Raw genomic sequence first — 18517 nt, 5'->3', positions numbered from 1 at the left:
GATCCAACGCAGAAATTTAGCAGCGGGGTAACACTTCAGTGGTGCTTCAGAATTTATGTGAAATTAACAAATTCCGGCAGAATTTGTAACAAACAGGATACAATGTTACTACCATAAGCAACGGTTCATCTGACATTTTTCAGGAAGTCAAGGGCTCCCCAGCCACAAAATTTTAAAGGACAGCCCTGACGCATATTGATAAAGTTATTCTAGGAAGTTTCATTCACTTTCGTCCTGTGTTATGGAAAGATGAGATTTTATTGTTTAGACCTCTTAATTTTGGGTAAACCTGGGGTTCCTCAGGATCACTACCTTTATATATAAAATGAAATCAAGATTGTTGAAAATTGCATTTTAAATATACTTGACATGTTCCTATTAAAACAGGATTCTTGTATTTGCCACAAACTGATACTCCAGAGTTTTTATACTCTGGCTTTGTAAACTATTATTTTAACCTCCTAAATGAGTATTAATGTTTTGGAAGTGCACCGATCCAGATAAAAACACTTAGAATTTTTGAGACGAAATTTAAATGTTCATGTCTACCTAATAAACCCAGATCTTCATGAGTAATACGGGACCTGAATTGAAGGATCACGAGAGAGAAGGGAAAACTTAGTGTGGAAAATGACAAGTAGGAAAACAATTACCTGAGCTTGTGAAGCTATTTTTATACAGCTGGCTACTCCTACATTTCAATTTGATTACTGCTTGCTGCTTTTATCCCTGAGAATCTGGAAGTCTGTGTGAAGAACTTGCCTTGTCTATGGCTGTCTGAAGTGCCAGGACATAATGTAAGGTGCTACCTCTTCGTTTAAACTTTTGCCTAAAAAGGACAAGAGCAAGTATATGTAAGCATACCGTTTCCTTTATTGAGACTTCTTTTCGAGTTCTGAGAGTTGTTTTTTTTTTTTTTTTCTTTTGTATATATACACGTTTTATTAGGTAAGTTTAACAAATATCAAGGTAAGAAATAGATCAATGCTTCAGACTGCAGAGAGACCTACTCTGCCGTGAGAAGACATTTCCCTGGTTTTAATTACTTCACACGTTAAAAAGCAGAGTGCAAGAAAAAGCCGGTGTACAAAGCTAATGGTCACGCAGCATTCACGTGAATTACCATATCATCACAAGGCAAGTGCAGCTTAGAAAGGGAAAACAAAGCAGCAAACCTCATATAAACAAAACCAAAGGGCAAAAAGTAATTTCACTTGACAGACCAAACCCTTCTGATGTGGTGACAGCAGTTTCTGTAGGAAGCCGGCTCCCAGCACGGCAAGATCTACAGGACAAGGAGGAGTTCGCCACGTCCTGTGGCGCAGCGTGGAAACCCCCTCAAGACCTCCCTGAGCTCCAGCCTTTCGGGGCCGAGCTGCCAGAGAAACCACCCAGCGAACCGCGGCCGCGGCCCTCGACAGCGCGCGGCTCCGAGGCGGGTGCCCACGGCGCCATCCGGAGCCGCGGGAACCCTGGCACAAACAGGCGCAGCCGCCTGCGACCGCCTCGGTGAGGCGGCGGGGCGGGAGCTCTCACCGGCCCTCCGGTGCTTGAACTCCCACATCGGCGTCAAGAGCGCCGCTACACCCCGGCAGAGGCCGCGGCTCAACCAGCACCGCCCAGCCCGCTCCGGCCCTGCCTCGCGTCGCCTCGCCTCAGCGGCCTTTGCGTCGCGCCGGAAGGGAAGGAGGGAGGGGAGGGGAGGAGCGGCGAGGGGCTGCCGGCCGTGGCGGCGGCTCCGTGGGTTGCTCCTCGCGAGAGCGGGCGAGGTTTCCGGTGTTGTGACTGCGGGGCCGTAAACATGGCGGTGAGTCTTCGCGCCCGGTCCTTGAGGCACCTCCGCATCCGAGGTAAGGGACCAGAGCAGGCCGCGGCCGCACGCTGTGCCCTGGCCGGCTCTAGCACCGCACTGCTGCCCAGCCGCACCCTTCCTTCTTTTCCTCCCCTTCTCCTGCTCCGGCTCCCTCCTCTCCGTCAGCATAACGCGCTTCTCTCTCCCCGTCCCTGCAGGTCGGAACGACAGCGGCGAGGAGAACGTCTCCCTCGATCTCAGCCGAGGTACGGGCCGGGGGCTGGCGGGGCGCGGAGGTGCCGCCTGCCCCTCCCTGCGCGCCCGCGGCAGAGGGCGGGGGGAGCCGCCGGTGGCGAGCGGCCTGGTGGTGCGGAGCGGCCGCGGAGGCCCGGAGAGCGATGGGGGAAGTGGAGCAGTAGCGGGGTGCCTGTGCCCACCGCTGGTGGGCTGCCCGGCGACCTGTAGTGAGCGGCGCTGCCCGTAGGTGGAAGCCTCTGCTCAGCCCCTGCCGGGCACTGTGGGGCCGTAGCGCTGGCCGTCCCTGGCCGCAGGCGAGCGGAACTCCTGCGTGGGGGCACCGGTTCCCCGGCCGCTCCGGGGGTTATTTCTAGAGGGGGCTGTGCTTTGTAGACGGAGCTGTATGTTTACAGCTGCCGTACCGCAGCCGTCGGCCTCGCTGCCCGGACTCCCTCTGGCCGTGGCACCGCTCGGGTCGGGCGCTGCGGCCCGGGGAAGCACTTCTGCGGTGGTGCTGGACCTGCCCCCATACCTTGTCGTAGCCCCCTGCCTGTTCTATGCCGGCTGGCCACCGTCTTTGCTGTGAGCCGCTTGCGGTTAGACCAGAGGGCACTTATCTCCCGTTTACTTGTTAAATTGTTCCAAACATCCTCCACTAATCTCAGATGTATGGGGAGGAACAGGGACACAGATAAGAGGAAGGAAGAAACAATAACATCTGCTACACACCAGCTGATTTCGTCTCAGGCAAATAGGAACTCGTTCCCTATCCAAACATGTAGTTCATCTTGCCGTGCTCAGGGCCAGGGTAAGGGTTAGACCGTCTCAAGGAGCTGAATAAAATGCAGAAAACGAACTGGCCCACTGGAATCAATGACCGTACTTGGGGAAGAAGATCTTAGTCTGGGGGAGGGAATAAATTTCATGGTTGTAGTATAACTGTTCTGCTTCAGGAGATCAGGGCTGGAGCTATCCTGAATAGGTCCATTTTATGGGGAAGTAGGCAGGGAAGTGATAGAATCAATGAGACGACTGTGAAATGTAAAGGAAGTACAAATATTAGCAGCATCAGTCAAGTTTTCAGTTTAGTAAGAGGCTGTATCAGCAATTCCACCTCTGCTTCTCTTTTCCCTCAGTATGATTGATCAGTGTTTAGAATTTTTTTTTATTAAACAGTTTTGCCATGGGCTGAAAGCTATCTCTCTGAGTACATATGTTTGCAAGTGTATTTTTGTTCCTGGGAAAAAGTGCTGAGGTTTTTTAAGTTTAAAGAAATGGGCTCTTATGTCTCCTCCCACCCTGTATCCAAATGGAGATGACTGTGTTAGTGAGACAGTGTCTTTAAAATTAAAAGAAGTGAAACTTTAGTCAACAAAATGTATGACAAAGGCCTTAACAGTCTGATCACATGACACAGTTATTAGTGTAAGCAGTGTTACCTGTTCATGAAATTTAAAGTATTGGGATTTTAATGAACGGTTTAGTAACTTTTTGATGTTGTGTAGCATGCTGAATTATTTTGGTGTGGAAGAGCAATACACAGAATTTAAATTCTGGAGTGGTAATTTTTACATGTGATCTGTTTGAAAACTTTTACTTGGAATTTGATAGGTGACTATTATGGTATTGATTTTTGCCATGAGGTGTTTTCAGCCACCTACTGATTCCATGAGACAGTAGTAGTAGCAGTGCAACTACTTCATATGTATCGTAGTATAAAATAGGCTCTCAGGTAAGATGCAAAATAATTTTTTAGTACAATGAAAAAAAAGATGTTTTGCACTGTGACTTTATATAGCCCCTATTTAAAAATGTTGTGGTAGTTGCAAGTGATTAAGAAACTGCTTTATATTTAGTTGTGAACCAGTTATCAAAAAAGTAGGGGGTTTGGATTTTTGTCAGAGAAACCACAGTTGCCTGATCAGTAGTCATATAGCTATCCATGGTAGGTATTAACCTCATTTTAAAGAGAAAGCAAAAGTAAAAGGTTAAAAAGTCTCAGCAGGACATTGACTAACCTAAATCATAACTTGATTTCCACACTGAGCACAATGTTTTTTTTTTTTTTCCAGCTGTTGCAGTAGTTACATAAGTGATTAGTTTAAATATTTTAAATTGCTAGCCTCATTCTGTACTGATAATACACTGATCTGATTCACTGTGTTGAGTGGATCACATAGTTTTCCACAAGGCTCATGTGTTCTGTAACTTTAAAGAATATTCTAGTGTTTTTTGTTTCCTCAGTCAGCTGAACTTTGTTTTGATTAACATGAAATATCTGATTTGGGCAAAGAAGAAAATCACCATAAACAGTGCCTCAAACATATGGTTCTAGTTATAGTGTCCTCTTTATTACAAACATGTGAAATTATGTTGGTATTGCCTTGTTTTAAACAGATTGCTATTAGTGATGGCTTGGCAAACATGACTTAGCATTCAAGTTAGACCTTTGCTAGTCCGTACCTGTGGACTGTGTACTAACTACACTCTCTCCATGCAAGAGGCCAGTGCTGTTATTAAGTATTTCAGAACTAATAATAGATGTGGGGAGGATGTTAGCCCTGTTTGTGCTGCTTTGGGTCCTACTTCTTCCTGGCTTTTTGTGCAGTAAGGCTGGGGGAATGCTTTGCTTCTTTCTGCTTATCTGCCTTTCTTTGTGTGCTTTTTGTTTGCTCTTTCCTTTGCTGCTGTAGTTTGAGGGTTGCCCCTGTTTTCCCAGGACTCACCATGTTTACCGTAGCTTGTATAGTATGGTTTCACTCTTTAGAGCCTTCTTGGTGCCCTACCATTTTAAAAATGGTGCATAATAATGCTTATGAAGTGCATTTTATATGATGGTGCATTGCATGTATATGTGTGTGTGAACTCCTGTGTATAAGACTACACTGGTTAAAGATTATAATGTGAAGTCTATGGTTTGCTGTTCCTCGTAGTTTTGGGGATTTTTTTCTCCTTAGTGTTTTTGGTTGTTGCTGGAGTTTTTTGTTTTGGTGTTTTGGTTTTTGTTGTTGTTGCTGTTTGTTTTGCTTTGTGTTTGTGTTTCGGGTTTGTTTTATGCGTATGTGTGTGTTTGTTTTGTTTTTTCCTTTTAACTTTTGGGCCACTCAGTCCAGGCTGTCCTCCATCTTTTAAGAGGATTCTGGTAAATCTGTAATTTTTTCAAAAGAAAATTCTTTTGGGACAGTAATTTTCTAAAGAAAATCTGTTTGCCGAAAGAATGATCGATTGTGGAAAAATTGTCCCCAGCACATGTTCTTCTGTTGGTTGCAAATTCCAGTTAATAACTGGGGTTCGAAGTGCTCAGGTTTTGGCCTTGTGTCATATTACCTGCTCAGAATAGAACAGAAAAGGAAAAGGAGGACAGACTCGCCACCCTTGCAACTCCCATTACAGTCATCTGGAAGGAATTAGCAGTGGGATGAGGCAGATTGGTTTAATTAGACTACTGAAATCAACCTCATAACTTCTTAAGGCCAGAAAGGACAATTGGAGTTATTGACTAGGTTAGTGCATTCAGTAGGAATTTTTGCAGTGAGTCTGGTCGTGGTTGTGTATGTAATCACAGTGCAAGTATTACGTGATTTTAGCATAATTCATCTTGGTTTCTGACTGTTTTACAGATATTCCAAACCAAATTACAGAAATGTATATATCTTCCAAAGCTTTAGGCTGTGTAAAAGGCTGTGGAATCCATACATCATTTGCTGCTGAGTTCTTTTCTTGCCTTGGTGCCTGAATCTCCCTCTCTAATTCAGAGATTCCTGAATCCAATTCTGAGCCTGCAGTGGCTGTTAAGAACTTTTCAGAAGCTTTAGAGAGATGCAAGAGTGCCAAGTGCTGATGGTCAGGTACTGTTCATGTCTTTGTCTTCATTTCCTCCTTTTTGGGGGTAACAGTCTTCACTTTCTGGTAGTGTAGTTTTTAATTAACTGAAATGTACCTGTATCCAACATCAGTACTTTAATTTATTATTCATAAACATGCATTATGAGGTAGAGCTTAGATGTAGCAGCTCTTTTCGTACAGCCAGTTCTTTCTACTTTGTAAATGTTGAGTCTTCTAGCTACACCATGAGCCAGATATGAACAAAGTAGTTAAGGAAAGTGACTTTTTCTGCCTATGTTCCGCAAGATTGGCTATTGTTCTCTGCAGAGTTACCATTTTCCTTCTTTACCTCTACTGTCCGTCATTTCCTCCTATCATGTGGGTAAAAGATACAGAAGTTCCATATAATTTGAGATCTGAAATGTTATTATTTTTTGTACTGTGCTTTCATCACTTTAAACCATGTTGTATTTGATTCCATGTGCCCACATGGCAAAATGTAACGCATTGCATGCAGGGCAAACATCTCGGGATGCTATTTGCAGTTTACAGCCCACAAAAATGTCGGGCATTTTTAAGGGTTATTTGCGGGATAGTCAGAGAAGGCTAGATGAATTTAGTTTCCAAATCGAGCTTGAGATTTGACCATGCTGTTCACAGCTTCCTGCATCAATATGGAAGAAGCAGGGAGGGACACTGCGCACCTGTCTGGTACTGAGAGCCCAAGAAGTGGGTGAGGGAAAAATCCCCACCCATTTTGGAGTGGACTGCTTGTAGCAAGGCCGTGGGGAACTGGGGCGTAATGGTAACTTCCTTGGTGGCTCAAAGGCAGGTGTTTCATACTAATGGCAAGACTGTTACAGGGAGCCTCTTGGTTTTTTTTTTTATACTCTTGAAGTATATGTTCTGGCTTGAAAAGGAGAAGGAGCGGGGCTCCAGCGCACTGTCAAAACATTACCTTTAAAATACCCAAATAAACAAAATGTGTGGGTACCTTTCACCCTGGCTTTGCAGTATGCCATCGCTGTGATAAGTAACCGTAGCAGGATACTTGTGTTAGATCCACACAGAAAAATTGCTAGTTTTTTGCTCCCTCATTTGTGAATCTGTAACAAAAGCTGTAATAGGAGCAAGAAGGTAATAGCTTTTTTTTTCTTTTTTTTTTTTGAGATACAGAACAGCTTGAAAAACAGCTGGAGAGAGATATTACTTGTCTTGCTGTCTGAGAAGTGTTCTTCTGCATTATTCTTGTATACTGTTTTGTTCATATGTGGACGCTAAAACGGAACTGATCGGTAATGTTGGCCTGCCAACTTTTTGGGTAATGTGTTACCTTTTGGTAGGTTAGAGAGGTACAGGTGCAGAGTTTATATACTCTGCAAAATGAAGCGTGCACCTAGCTTTCCTGTTTGTACTTGCCCTTTAGTTGACTATTGTTTTGGTGACTAGAGTGCACTGACCTGGTTAGATTAATGATTCTTGTGTACCTTTGGCTTTGCTTCCTAAAGCATTACAGTTTTAAGACTTCAGAGCTAGTAAGAAGGTGTGTGCTTAGAATATTTTCACTTTTTATTTCTTGATAATAGGAACAATGTTTTTAATGAAGAACAAACTTAACAAAAGGCAACTTGAAAAAACTTTCTAACTTGCTTACCTAGTGTTAAGGTGTCTCTAGGATCTGGGCACTGCCATGTCTTTCAAGATCTGCATTCGTATCAGTCTGTAAAGTTCTCATGTGCAGCATCTCTAGATTTGTTTTTGTGGGTGTGTTCTTTATTTTTTTTTTTTTTTGCTTCTGTGGTTCAGAGAGCTCAACAAATGTCAGCCCTCATTCTGGAGGACAGGGAATAAAATGACTGTCCTAATATCTTGTGGTTCCTATTTATATTTGACAAAATTGTTCTGCCATTGGGATCGGTATAAATATCTTCCTAGGTGTTTAAGCTATGCTGTGGTTCCACAGCGTTATAGTATTCTGCTTCCTATCCTCTCCCCCACACCCCACAGAGTCATTTGAGTCTTACTAATTTTAGAAACTATTGAAGTACCAATATCTCTAGTTCCTGCCTTCTTGATATGAGTGTTTTAGTCTTTGTCATAAATGTTCCTAATTTTTCTTTCTTCCTTCCCTCCCTTCCCTTCCCTTCCACCCCCCCACCCCCCTTCCCTTTTGAGATTAACGCTATGCTTAGTTTCAGGATTTTTTTTTTTTTTTTTTGTCAGAGCCTATCCAGTGTAGATGCTGTGTAAAGAAACACACCCCTCATCATAATTACAGTAAATAAGGAAGCTATGTCAACGATGGCCTTCCCAGAAAGAAATACATCACTTATTTGCTCAATCTCATGAGTTTCATGCGCACTTTACCAATTACCTATCAATCTCATAAGTTTGCCCCTAATAACAGAGAAGAGATGCACAACATCAGGTGGAGTTTTCCAACTGAGGAAGAAAGTGAAATAGTTATAATGAAAAACTGCTGTTTTGCAACTGTTTATATCCATCCAGACCCAAATACTGCAGAAAAGAAAAATGCCACAGGGTGGCTTGAGGATTGGTGATGAAATGATGACTGACTAGTTTGGTGGAATGTACTGAAAAATGAGGTAAATTTTTTAATCTTAAATGCTAATTGAGATTCCTGCTTGAGACTTTCTTATTTTGAAATAATAAATGACACGAGTCATCTACTTTAAAACCAGCTAGCTTCTTACAACTAAGACATAAGCATGTGACTTGAGGCTGTGATAGCTACACAAAAGGTTAGATAAAATAAAGAGGTTTGCTTTTCATTGGAGCTGTTTTTAACTGCAGGCAGGTAGGCAGATGCTTATACCATAGTGCAGATGAATTTATGCACTGAGCAGTACTCTTGTGATTACTTCTGATGCAGAAGGGAAGGTGCCATAACACTGCTATACAAGTGCTGGCTGATATTTGACAAATTGTTTTATTGGTTATATTTTATTCTAGTTTTTAAATCTGCAGCTTCAATGTATTTGTGCATAGTGGAGATTTTTTTTTTTTTCATTTGCTAACCACCTGTTACTGTGATGGAGAATTTGGATAGAATGAATCAAGGAAAGAGCAGGAGTTAGTAAAACCTCAGAGCCTGATCAGTGAAGATCACCAAATCTTTACATCTTGTGAAGAGAAGGAATGCTGGCAAAGATAAATAAGAGAGAAAATGGATTTTTCTTTTTTTCTTAAAGGCAAATAAAAAGCAACCAAACAACAAAACCAGACAGCCCCCCTCCAAAAATCCAACAAAACCAAAAACCACCGAAACAATAAAACCAACCTCAAAGAACAAAAAACCCTACTTAAGAGTTGTATTTTCTTAGTTGTGAGACTGAATTTTACTGTTAGCACATACCTCAAAGCTCTGTAGGACTCACATTCTTCTTTATATTCATCAATGTAGCAAGCTCAACAGTGGCATGAATAGGTTTGGGTAACTAAATTTTATGAGGAAATCTCTTCTCCCAAATTCTACCTCATTTTAGTCCAGGTGCTACTTAACGCTTTGGTTTTGGTGACATCTGACCTTTTATTCCGGTAGCTGCTCCTGTAGTAGTTCATAAAGCTGGTTTTACTGCATTTATTTTAGTTACTATGTAGAAGTTAAATACATTCCATTGTTTGTAATGTAAAATGAAAAGCACAAAAGTTTTTAATTCCCTTTTAATTGGAGAGATGGGTAGTTAAATTCATACTGTTTATCAGCGGTACTTTGAATAACCTTGTGAGTCTCAGACAAAAAGGATGGCAAAACAGTAAAAATGAGCTAGGATAGCTACTCACCCGTATTTGAAATGGCTGCTGTTGTTTAGTGTGGTTAAAATGAGAGGTACATTTCTATACACCATCTACATAAATTTCACAACAAATAAACTGCAGCTGTTGATTTAAGACTACAAGAATGATTAGTCAGAGATTCTTAGAAGTAAGGTATTTAAAGCAAAACAATATGGGCTTGATTTGTGGAAAAAATATAAAAGTAACAATAATTTCATTCGTTGCTTCATGTAAAATATGTAGTAAACAATACAGGGATTTTGCCTGTTTTTTTTCAGTTGTAAAAGATGGATTTTCAGCTGGGTTTTTTTCAGTGTAAAAGATGGATTTTCTGAAGTGTACACAGGCTACACAAAAATACATATATTAAATAACTACTTCATACAGATAGATTACTGTCAAGAACAGCTGTTGCCTGAAAGTTACTTTTTAAAAAAAAAAATCTATAATCTTTTTCCTTTATTACCTTTTGAGCATCAGTGAAGTCAGAATTCAGCTTTAGTAACCTCATATCTAGAGAATTTAGGATGTTCTCATGTCCTCTATGCAAACCGTGTGTGATTCTCATGGGTAGACTTACTGAGGTTTTTTTGGTTTTGTTTTTTTTTAATGACATATAAAGAAATGGAAAGAAGTTACTGTTTCCATAAATGGGGTGTTTCCATCTCAGTTTTTTAGTTTAGCTTGCTACTTCAGTAGGATAGATTTTTCCAAGTTGAAGTTGACTAACAAATTAAGTGTCATATGTGTGTAAAGAACTGCACTTGTATGTTGTTGTGAAATTCATGAATATGGTGCTTCCTGTCCCTTCTCTGAAAATTACCTTTCCAGGAGAAAAAGTCGAGCAGTCGCAGCAATGAGGAGATGAGACCTGTCCTATCTCTGGTACAAAGGGCTGGAGTTCCCAAACATCATCAGTCTGTGCACTATTCTAAAATATTCTGGTTATAGCATTTTAAGGAGGGCAGTTGTCATATCACACATTTGTCACAGTTTAAAGTTTTCCTGCTGCAGTTAGTGCTGTTTGTGAATTACGTGCAATTTCTAGTTGCGTACCTTTATTAATGTTTGAGCATGTTACTATTTTGCTCCTTCCATGTCTTGCTAGATTTGCCTTCATGTCTTCATTGGCAAACCGAGTGATCGTACAGCCACTGGTGTTGCTAGGCTTTTCTTTTTTTTCCTTAAATGACACCCTGTGTAACAGGGTATTTCTGGGGACAGTGGCTGCCTCCTGACAGCTTGGAGTTTATCTGTAAGGGCCATTTAACTGGACAACATTATGGGTTTGGATTCTTGAACAAATTAAAATGATGCAGAGAAGAATCTGAATGTTAATTATGAATATTCTAGAAGGAGCAGCTGTACTGCTTCAGCCTTGTGTTCTGTCTCTCAAGTAGCTGATAAATTGATGCAGAGGAGAGAGTACAACAGCAGGGCAAAGAAACACGTAGTCACTCCACTGCTATGGAGTGTTCCCTGGCCTCCAGCATTTTGTGCCTCTGTTTGTGTTCATTTTGTTGTCTCGTTTCCTTCTCCTTCCTTTTGAACATCGAAACTTTTGAAAGTTTTAGAGAAAGTTCTGGAGTTTGTAACTGCGTATTCTGGAATAATTTGTGTTTCTGTTTAATGCAAAGTGATAATGAGAGAAATTTTATTAGGAGAGTATAATCCCCACTTGGTTTTAGTCATCATGTATATAAAGACTGTATGTACCAAGAATGATTGCTAAGATTCTTGGCATTAACATCATGTCTTCCTGAGAGTTGAGTACCTAGTGTAAATGTTAAGGGAGGACTAAATCAAACATTTGTTCTCTATGAATAGGCAAGTTACTTGAAGAACAGGGCTTTTTAAACCTGCCTTGGTACCTGACTTTAATACTATTTTTATTACTGGTCTTTGGGGAAATTCATGCAGGTCAGTAGTTTGTGTACTGCTATAAAGCAGTGAAAGAATAGTTTATCAAAACATACATGTAATTATTTCTTAAATCGACATTGTAGCTATTCTTTGGAATGGTCCTTCAGTTTTCTCTGTGTTCAAAATCTAAAGTTATTTTAGGTTTAGCAATGCCAAATAATTTGTGGTCAGTCTTCAGCTTTGTTCTCTGCTTCTGTTGAAGTAATAATACTGTAGCTTTAGATGCTAGAAAAACTGTTAACATTTCAACTATAAAATCTGTTTTTCAGAAGTTTTAGCAGTAAAGCAATATTGTCTACAAATTTGGCATATAGGATCACACTCTGGGAGTAACAAGAATAATTCCAAGTGTGGGGATGTAGGGATGGCTCTTCTACACATGTAATCTCAGGCTCTTGGTTAGAAATAACCCTGTAATTTGGAAAGTGGTCCATATTTGAACTCCTGTCTTTGCTTCAGGATGACTGCAACACCAGAATGAGCATTTGCTGTCATCTTTATCCATACTTAAGAACATGAACAAAATTATCTTTTAATTTATAATACTCTGTGTACATCTGCAAAAGAGAAATATATACAGTTACAATAGGCATTCAAACTTTACTTTCCTGTTTACTGAGAGAAGGTTATATACATGCATGTCTAGATGTACAGAGCTAAGTAGGAAGCACTAGACTCCTAAATGTAATTGTAGTAGAAGACTTTCTTCTTACCTGAGGTTCTAGTGATTGCTGATCCTACTTTGGATATGCTGTCTTTTGCACTGCTTATCAGTCATTAGACATTTTTTTCTTTTTTTTTTTAATAATGTGAAGGTCAATTTCCACCTGACTGATAGAGGAAGAACAGTTCTTTGCTTTCTTTGCTGACTGCCATGAAAAAGACAAAGTGTGCTTTTTTCTGCATTACTGAGCCACTTTAATCTAGCCACAGCTTTTTTAAGTAGCAAGAATGAAAATAATCCGAGTTCTTAAGCTTTTGTTTTCTTTCTGTTTTCATGAACCTGAACAACTTCTTTGTTACTGTATTCAAAATAAAGTGCTTTTTGTATCGTTTACCCATGGAAGCTATAGGAATCAAATAGATCTCTAGGTACATTCTGCAGAAATCACTGGGTTTGGTCACCTGTACTTTTCAAGGGGATGCTCTCAATTTTTAAGATTCGTTATACATTGTGAGGTTTTCTTAAATCTAAAATTTATGAGAATTATTTCGCAAAACATAAGCATCACACTATACCAATGCACAGTATTTTTCACCTTACTGATTCAGGTGTGATAAAAGCATCACACTATGCCAGTGCACAGTATTTTTCACCTTACTGATTCATCACACTATACCAATGCACAGTATTTTTCACCTTACTGATTCATCACACTATACCAATGCACAGTATTTTTCACCTTACTGATTCAGGTGTGATAAAAGCATTTTAACCGTGATCGTAGAGGATGTCTGTTTGGCTTAGTATTCAGAACATATTTCAATATAATAGTAACTATCTAAACTTGATACAAACAACTGTTTGTTGTATGTTTTTACCTTATATGTCTAGACTGAAGGTGTATCTCCATTTATATTACTGGGGTTTTGAAAATCAGGTTGAATGTAAATTGTTCACTAATTTTTTTTCGATCTAGCACAGTGGAGCTGGTGCATCAATATAAATAATTCAGGAGTCATGTCTGTTGTGCAGTTTGCTTTTTGTTGCTTTCTCTTCTGCCATTGTTCTCAGAACTTGGTTGTTTTTCTGTGCAGTTTCCACGTTTTGAATTAGTTGTAAATTAAGAATACTTCATGTTATGAGATATTAAATAATTGTCCTGATTATTTTTTTAAGCAAGTTGATGATGGCAGGATGTGCCTCCTCATTGGTATTTGATTTCATTATTAAAGGTAAAAAGTGTCTTAGCAGATTGATTACCTGTCATCTAGGCTTAGATAGACACCTTTAACTAACTGATACCTAATATTTCATCACTTTTATTAACTGATAACTCATTGCTGTTTCAGTAGGAATGGAGGAAAGTGAATTCATGTTTCTAGTTGGTGTGTATTTCACTCAATTTGATTAATTTTGGCAGCATGTAGTTTAATGAGCCACTAAGAGCAGCTTTGCAGCATATGGTTGCCTATCATTTAGACTTTAAAAATCTCTAATGTAGAGGTGTACAGTAAGTTCACCAGGATCATCCATTTATTTTCTTCAGTCAGAGAAAGATATCTCTTGTATTCTTAAAGATGAAATGCTGAACTATATAACTTCCTTCTTTAAAGGGAGTCTTTAGGCACATTTAGTCTATTATTTCACTTTTGGCACTATGATTCCAGTAGGTGTGATAGTTGCTAGTGCAGCCTCTCACTTGAGAGTTTACCTACTGTATGTAGATACTGTCCTACCATCTACCAGATGATGCATATAAATTATACATAGCTCAGTTTAACTTATGCCTGACTTCAGAGTTCCTAAATTATTTGTTTGCTAGAGCCTACCATTTTTTTTGTTTGGTTTTGTTATTTTGGGTTATGGGGTTTTTATGCATAACGAAATAGTTAACTGGCATGCTGCTAGTATACTGAATGTTGTCAAAAAATCCTGCTAAATCTGTCAGGGGGAAAAAGTTGTCATTTGTGCTAATACAGCTATTGCTGGTCCTGTTTCATCCCTGCAATAGATGCAGTGCTGGCTGTTTTGTGTAGCTGGAGCTCTGTGGTATTCTTTCTCTTGGGAGAATAGGATCTGTCAGAACGCATCATGATTCTCACTGGGAAGAGCAGTGTCACAGTCCTGTGGGGTGAAAAAAGGATTCAAGCCCTAAAAGGTTATGAGAGTTCAAAACCAAATCAGCAGCACAACTTTGAAGACTTTTAATGTACATACATCTGTGAATTACTTTGAGTCATAGAGAATCATGGAATTCTTGAGGATAGGATTTTAAAAGCACCAGTGTTGCTCTGTTGAAGATTTTCATTATATGCACTGGATGTTAATTGGTGCAAACAGTTGGGGGTTAGAAGCTGGTGCTTCTAAAAAAAAAAAGAAAGCAGTATGCAGTAAATGAGACAGTAATGATCAGCAAGCTAAGCTGTTGTTGCAGAATACAGGTATGCTGCCTTGAAATGCTTGTACATATCAAGTTTTCAGATGAGATTTGAGGCAAAGTGGCTTTGTGTACAGAGGTGGGGACAATATGCCAAGTATAAAGTGCGGGTTAAAAGGGAAAAAAAAAGTCTGACTTTTTTTCTAATAAGTGCCTTCTGGAAGGGGTATGTCCCACTTCCACCACTCTGCCTGTGAATGGCTTGTTAGCACAGCCACTTCTGCATGACTCATATCACAGCAGAAAACATAGCAAAAGAAGTAAAAGTATGCTGCTGAGTTAGTATTATTTTAATGTGAAGTTGATAGGTGCTGGAGTAGTTTAAAGGATAGGGTGTATAATATATTCGGACAGAATAGAGAGAAGGAAAGTGCATCTTTTGGCAGAAGTAACATCAGCTCAGTAATTTTGCACAGCTCCACCCTTAAAGAAGTACCATGCCAAAGAATGGGAAGATACTTATCTTTCGCTATGGGCCAGCTCGAGATCTTAGAATCATTTATGTTGGAAAAGACCTTTAAGATCATAGAGTTCAGCCATAAACATTACACTGCCAAGTCTACCACTAAACCATGTGCCTGAGTGCCACGTCTACATGTCTTTAAATTACCTCCAGGGATGATGACTCAGCCACTTCCCTGGGCAGCCTGTTCCAGTGTTTGACAGCCTTTTTGGTGAAGAAAATTTTCTTTATGAGTCAGCATATCAGTAATAAATGAGGTAAGTCAGGAAAGAACAGACTTGAGGGGTCTTAAAATTATAACAAGTAGCTTGTCTTTTTTTTTGGATAGAAAAGTAAAAACTTTTGAAGAGCTGAAGAGTAAGGGTTAACCAGAGCTAAGAATTCTCAGCAGCGGTGGTCTGAAGTGGGGTCCTAAAAAAAAAAAAAACCAAACGAAAACTCATCATGAAAAAAAAAAACAAAAAAAGACCACAACAACCAAATAAAAACAAAAAGGCTTTGTCAACACCAGCACAAGCTGTTGAGAATTAAATGTTTGGGCCATGATGTTTCTTATTTTGGGAGATGACTTTCATTGTGTGCCAACTTTTTTCCATTTTTGCATTAGAATCATAGAATCATAGAATGGTTAGGGTTAGAAAGGACCTTTAGATCATCTAGTTCCAACCCCCCTGCCATGAGCAGGGACACCACACTAAACCATCTCACCCAAGGCTTCGTCCAACCTGGTCTTGAGCACCGCCAGGGATGGAGCATTCACAGCCACCCTTGGCAGCCTATTCCAGTGCCTCACCACCCTCACAGGAAAGAATTTCCTCCTTGTATCCAATCCAAACTTCCCCTGTTTAAGTTTTAACCCATTACCCCTTGTCCTGTCATGACAGTCCCTAATGAAGAGTCCCTCCCCAGCATCCGTATAGGCCCCCTTCAGATACTGGAAGGCTGCTCTGGGGTCTCCATGCAGCCTTCTCTTCTCCAGGCTGAGCAGCCACAAGTTTCTCAGCCTGTCTTCATACGGGAGGTGCTCCAGTCCCCTGATCATCCTCGTGGCCCCCCTCTGGACTTGTTCCAGCAGTTCCATGTCCTTTTTATGTTGAGGACACCAGAACTGCACACAATACTCCAGCTGAGGTCTCATGAGTTCAGAGTAGAGGGGCAGGATCACCTCCTTTGACCTTCTGGTCACGTTCCTTTTGAGGCAGCCCAGGATAAGGTTGGCTTTCTGGGCTGCTAGCACACACTGCCGGCCCATGTTCATTTTTCTCATTGACTAGCACCCCCAAGTCCTTCTCCTCAGGGCTGCTCTGAATCTCTTCTCTGCCCAACCTGTAGCTGTGCCTGGGATTGCTCCGACCCAGGTGGAGGACCTTGCACTTGGCATGGTTAAACTTCATAAGGTTGGCATCAGCCCACCTCACAAGCGTGTCAAGATCCCTCTGGATGGCATTCCTTCCCTCCAGCATATCAGCTGAACCACACAGCTTGGTGTCATCGGCAAACTTGCTGAGGGCGCACTCAATCCCACTGTCCATGTCAGCGACAAAGGGTTGAACAAGACCGGTCCCAACACCGATCCCTGAGGGACACCACTTGTTACTGGTCTCTAGCAGGACATTGATCCATTGACAACAACTCTTTGTGTGCAGCCATCCAACCAGTTCTTTATCCACCGAGTGGTCCATCCATCAAATTGATGTCTCTCCAATTTAGAGACAAGGGTGTCGTGTGGGACAGTGTCGAGCGCTTTACACAAGTCCAGGTAGATGACATCAGCTGCTCTACCCCTGTCCATCAGTTCTGTAGCCCCATCATAGAAGGCCACCAAATTGGTCAGGCAGGATTCCCCCTTAGTGAAGCCATGCTGGCTCTCACCAAGCACCTTGTTGTTTTTCATGTGCCTTAGCATGTCTTCCAGGAGAATCTGCTCCAAGATTTTGCCAGGCACAGAGGTGAGACTGACTGGTCTGTAGTTCCCTGGGTCGTCCATTTTCCCCTTCTTGAAAATGGGGTTTATATTTCCATTTTTCCGGTCATCGGGAACTTCACCTGACTGCCATGATTTTTCAAATATGATGGCCAGTGGCTTAACAACTTCACTTGCCAGCTCCTTCAGGACCCACGAATGGATTTCATCAGGTCCCATGGACTTGTGCACATTCAGATTTTTAAGATGGTCTCGAACCAGATCTTCTCCTACAGTGGGCCCAAGGTCTTCATTCTCACAGTCGCTGCGTCTGCCTTCCAGGACTTGGGTGGTGTGGTCAGAGCATTTGCCAGTGAAGACTGAGCGAAGAAGTCATTCAGAACCTCAGCCTTCTCCAAATCCTGTGTAGCCAGTTCTCCCCAGAGCTTCCTGAGGGGGCCTGTGTTCTCCCTAGTCTGTTTTTTATTTGCTGCGCGCCTGTAGAATCCTTTAGTCGAAGAACATTAGTCAAAGTTCTTCAGTGCTGTTGCATGAGATTTTTTGACAGGAAGATATGCAGTGCAGGATCTAAACTTTGATTACGGGAAAGCCACGTGGCTTAGTTGGTAGTATCCAGAATGTATTTAGTCTGTTTTCAAGCCTATTTTAGTGAAAGGACAGACTAGCAAGAGACTATATCTGAATTTGTGAAGTTGTGTTATTTTGTTAATTTTTTTTTACATCTGCCACATGTGGAGCTCTGTTAAGCCTGCCTGCCTTCCCTGTTGGCTTTATTTTCAATAAAGATGAGTCATGCTTCAGTAACTAAGTAAATTTTCTACTTCTTTCTAATATATGATGAATTGCCAGAAGAGGAAAAACAGGATAGCCAGTCTTTCCTTGGAGTTAATATGTCACAATTTTTTTGTTAACTTTTCTTGAAAGGTGTTTTTTGCAAGAAGTTGGGTCTGAAGTTTAAAACAAGACTTGAACTGGCAAGACTTGACTAAAAAATTTCTGCAGTCTTAGTTCTTTCTGGAGTAGTATGCTGTTAGAGGGTATTTATTTCCTTACTGTCGTGTTTTTTCTGCAGCAGTAGTGCTGTTGATATAATCAAAGTCTGAGCCAGCCAACGTGTTGTAGTCATATTATCAATTTGCCAGTGGAAACATCTGTTGTGTTCTCGGTTTTCCCACAGTGTTGTAGATTGTACACTGTAGTCCCCGCTTTGCTTCAAATTACTTGTCTGCTAGTGAAGCTTCTGGGAAATACCTGGCTGCTCTGCTAAACACTGCAAAGATTGCTTTCCTCAAACTTTTCTGTCCCTCTAGAAATGAGAAGTTTTTTCAGCACAGAGGACTGTGTGAAGAGATATTGCTGTAACTGCAGTTTTTCACACACATGTAGAGTAAAGTGATTTTTAGTGCACGTTTTAATTAGGCAGCCTCATTATAAAGGTCTGTCATTGCTACAGA

At 41.0% G+C, this 18517-nt stretch overlaps 1 protein-coding gene across 1 annotated transcript in view; it reads left to right on the top strand.

Annotated features, from left to right (window-relative positions):
* The first annotated feature begins 1689 nt into the window (after nt 1-1689).
* Nucleotides 1690-18517, top strand: part of RICTOR (RPTOR independent companion of MTOR complex 2) — a 78901-nt gene continuing 62073 nt past the window's right edge. Inside the window, exons 1-2 of the mRNA XM_062615419.1 lie at nt 1690-1850; nt 2011-2058. Of these exons, the coding sequence (XP_062471403.1) occupies nt 1802-1850; nt 2011-2058 (97 nt within the window). The 5' untranslated portion in view covers nt 1690-1801. The remainder of the gene's footprint in view (nt 1851-2010; nt 2059-18517) is intronic.

The sequence above is a fragment of the Pezoporus occidentalis genome, unplaced genomic scaffold (assembly GCF_034315485.1).
Source record: "Pezoporus occidentalis ecotype Australia unplaced genomic scaffold, CSIRO_AGI_Poc_V1 ctg181, whole genome shotgun sequence".
Classification (NCBI taxonomy): Eukaryota; Metazoa; Chordata; class Aves; order Psittaciformes; family Psittacidae; genus Pezoporus; species Pezoporus occidentalis.
This window is presented reverse-complemented; position numbering and strand designations above follow the sequence as displayed.